This window comes from Penaeus japonicus, unplaced genomic scaffold (assembly GCF_977035675.1).
Source record: "Penaeus japonicus unplaced genomic scaffold, GWHDUDI00000001_assembly GWHDUDI00000037, whole genome shotgun sequence".
Classification (NCBI taxonomy): Eukaryota; Metazoa; Arthropoda; class Malacostraca; order Decapoda; family Penaeidae; genus Penaeus; species Penaeus japonicus.
In genome coordinates, this window is record NW_028234439.1 from 11,160,664 (window position 1) to 11,163,163 (window position 2,500).

Here is a 2,500-nt window from a genome sequence, read left to right on the forward strand (position 1 = left end):
AACGGAAAACATTGCATGCTTTGTTCTGGAATTATTCTTTTACATGTGTTTGGAAATAATTTCTGCTCGACAGATCAGTAATTAAACCTGATAATTCGGTTAAATTCATAGATGCACATGCCACGTACACACGCGCATAAATAGCCACATTCAACATTCATTCAACCAAAAACATTAATAGATTCTTTCCCCTCGTACAACGTCTGTGAAAACTCTAAGCAATGTTCACACCATAATCCAGAACGCAGCCTTCCGCAGCCATCAAAACCGAAATACCAGAACCTGATGACATCTTCAAACACGAAACGACCACTTACGTAACGAAAGAGGGAATGGCGTTAACGAAATCACGAATCTGCATGCGTGAGGGACAGACTCCAGTGTTCGTTCCCGGTTTGCCAAAAGGAGATCGGTGTCTCGCACGGATGGACGACCTGCAGTCTTCTTATCTTTTCTCCTTCTTCTTCTCTTCCTCTTTCTTTTCTTCATCTTTTCTTTTTTCTTTCTTCATTCTATTTTCTTCCCTCTCTTTTTTCTTTCTTCATTCTATTTTCTTCCCTTTCTTTTTTTCTTTCTTTCTCCATTCTATTTTCTCATTCTTCTTATACTATTACATCTTAATTTTCATATCTATCTTCTTCATATCCTTCTTTTTTCTTTTCTTTTGGTTTTGTCTTGGAAGCGATATGTCGTTTTTTTCACGATCTGGGATGGGGTCGTTTATCGTCTGTTTTTTAGGGTCGTTTTTGTTTATGTTTTGTTTTTGAGAAGAAGTGTAAAGTCGTTCGGGAAATGTGGAAGTGGTGGCCGTTGTTAGAAGGGTAAGTAATTAAGCTTGGTATTTATGTTCGATGACTGTCATTCTGAATGGTTTCACACGTTGCTAATTTAATGTATTTTTTTCTGTATTCTTTTTTCTGATAGAGTTGTCTGTGTATTGTTATGTGGTGTCCGTATAACTTAACAAAAAAAAATATAAAAATAAATAATAGATATAGGTACTTGTATTCATCCACACACAAAAACACGTGCTCAGAAACTCGCCCCGCAAGATTCGCTAAGAAATCACGAAGGACAGAAATCGGAGCGTCACTCGAATACACAGATGTAATCACCCCCTCCCCTCCCCCCCTCCCCCTCCCCCTTCACCCCAGCGCATCAACACGCAGAGGTTCATATACTCGACGCGAGCGAACGAACGAACATACGCACACACGCACACACACACACACACACCTACCTCAGCCTCCTCCCGCACATGGACACACACACACAGACACACACACAAAAGCACACACACATTCAGTCCAGCGCGCCACCACGCAGCACTCAACCAACCAGTCAGTTCTCTCTCAGACCTTGCGACGGGTGGACGTACCTTGCGTCGCTCTCGCCACCTGGTCACTGGCCACTCCGTCCGCCATTGATAAAAAGGGATTGATTGTTCTATTAACGACTCCTAAGTCCTAATTGTGATTGACGAACGAGTGCATGGTGTATTGGAGCATCTGGAAATTATAATTGTCTTGAGCTGGATTATATGTTATATCATGCAGATTCATTCATTAGTGATCTCCGTGTGACGTGATTTTCGTCCGGAAGGTAAACCCGCAGTGCCACAGGATCCGGATAGTCCGTGACGTCCAGAAAGTGCAAGCGACGTCTCCGTGCGTCAGTGTGTGAGGATCGTAACAGTTGTGATACGTTTTTACGTCGCCATTCAGTGGACCCGCAGGATTATTCCCCTTAGAGTGACGCAACCCTTGTCACGGGGAAACAAAATCGCTTCGAGGAAAAAGGAAAATATAATCTTTATGTTTCTTAAGTGATCATCTCAAGGATATTAAAACTGTTGAGAAAATAATTCTGGTGTCAGCGCCATCGGCTTTACATTGCCCTTCTCCTGACACCATTATTTTCCCGTCAGTGCTGGAAGACGGTGGAATCCCCCTGACACCTGCAAGTGCGGTGTGCCACCACATGCACCAGGAATTGTCTTGAGATTATGGTGTCCCTTAGTGCACCCTGGCCGTCCCTGGGGCTGCTTTTAGGGCCCGAGGACCTTCTCTGCTGACCTGCCACCAACAACAATGAGGTAGGTTGTGGCTGGGCGTCATAGTAAACAAAGATGAATTTATCTTTGGCCGTGTGTTTGATTCACGTCTTTTTTATTTATTTTCCTTTCTATTCGTTTCGCTTTTCTTTTCTTTTTTAAGGTTGCGAGTATTCATCCCTTTTCGTAAATTACGTTGTAAAAGTCAGATGAGTAATAAATAGACCTATTTTCTAGAGCTGTGGATTCCTTAATACGTGACTATAAATCGAATCCGTTAGCGAACATAGGATCAGAATCCTGGGCTGGCGACGAACAGACACACGTTTGGGCAGTTGGATCCGACGATGCCAAATCAGAGCAGTGCTTAAGGGCGCGGGTCGTAGCGAAAGAAGTGTCACGTGCAATAAAGAGTTCGTAGGTTCACAAAGATCCGGAATACGATGG

The 2,500-nt window shown here is 43.3% G+C and overlaps 1 protein-coding gene across 1 annotated transcript in view; it reads left to right on the forward strand.

Moving 5' to 3' along the window:
• Window positions 1-1,286: 1,286 nt before the first annotated feature.
• net (atonal bHLH transcription factor 8-like protein net) overlaps window positions 1,287-2,500 on the forward strand; it is a 24,670-nt gene continuing 23,456 nt past the window's right edge. The window contains exon 1 of the mRNA XM_043022559.2: window positions 1,287-2,095. Within this exon, the coding sequence (XP_042878493.2) occupies window positions 2,091-2,095 (5 nt within the window). The 5' untranslated portion in view covers window positions 1,287-2,090. The remainder of the gene's footprint in view (window positions 2,096-2,500) is intronic.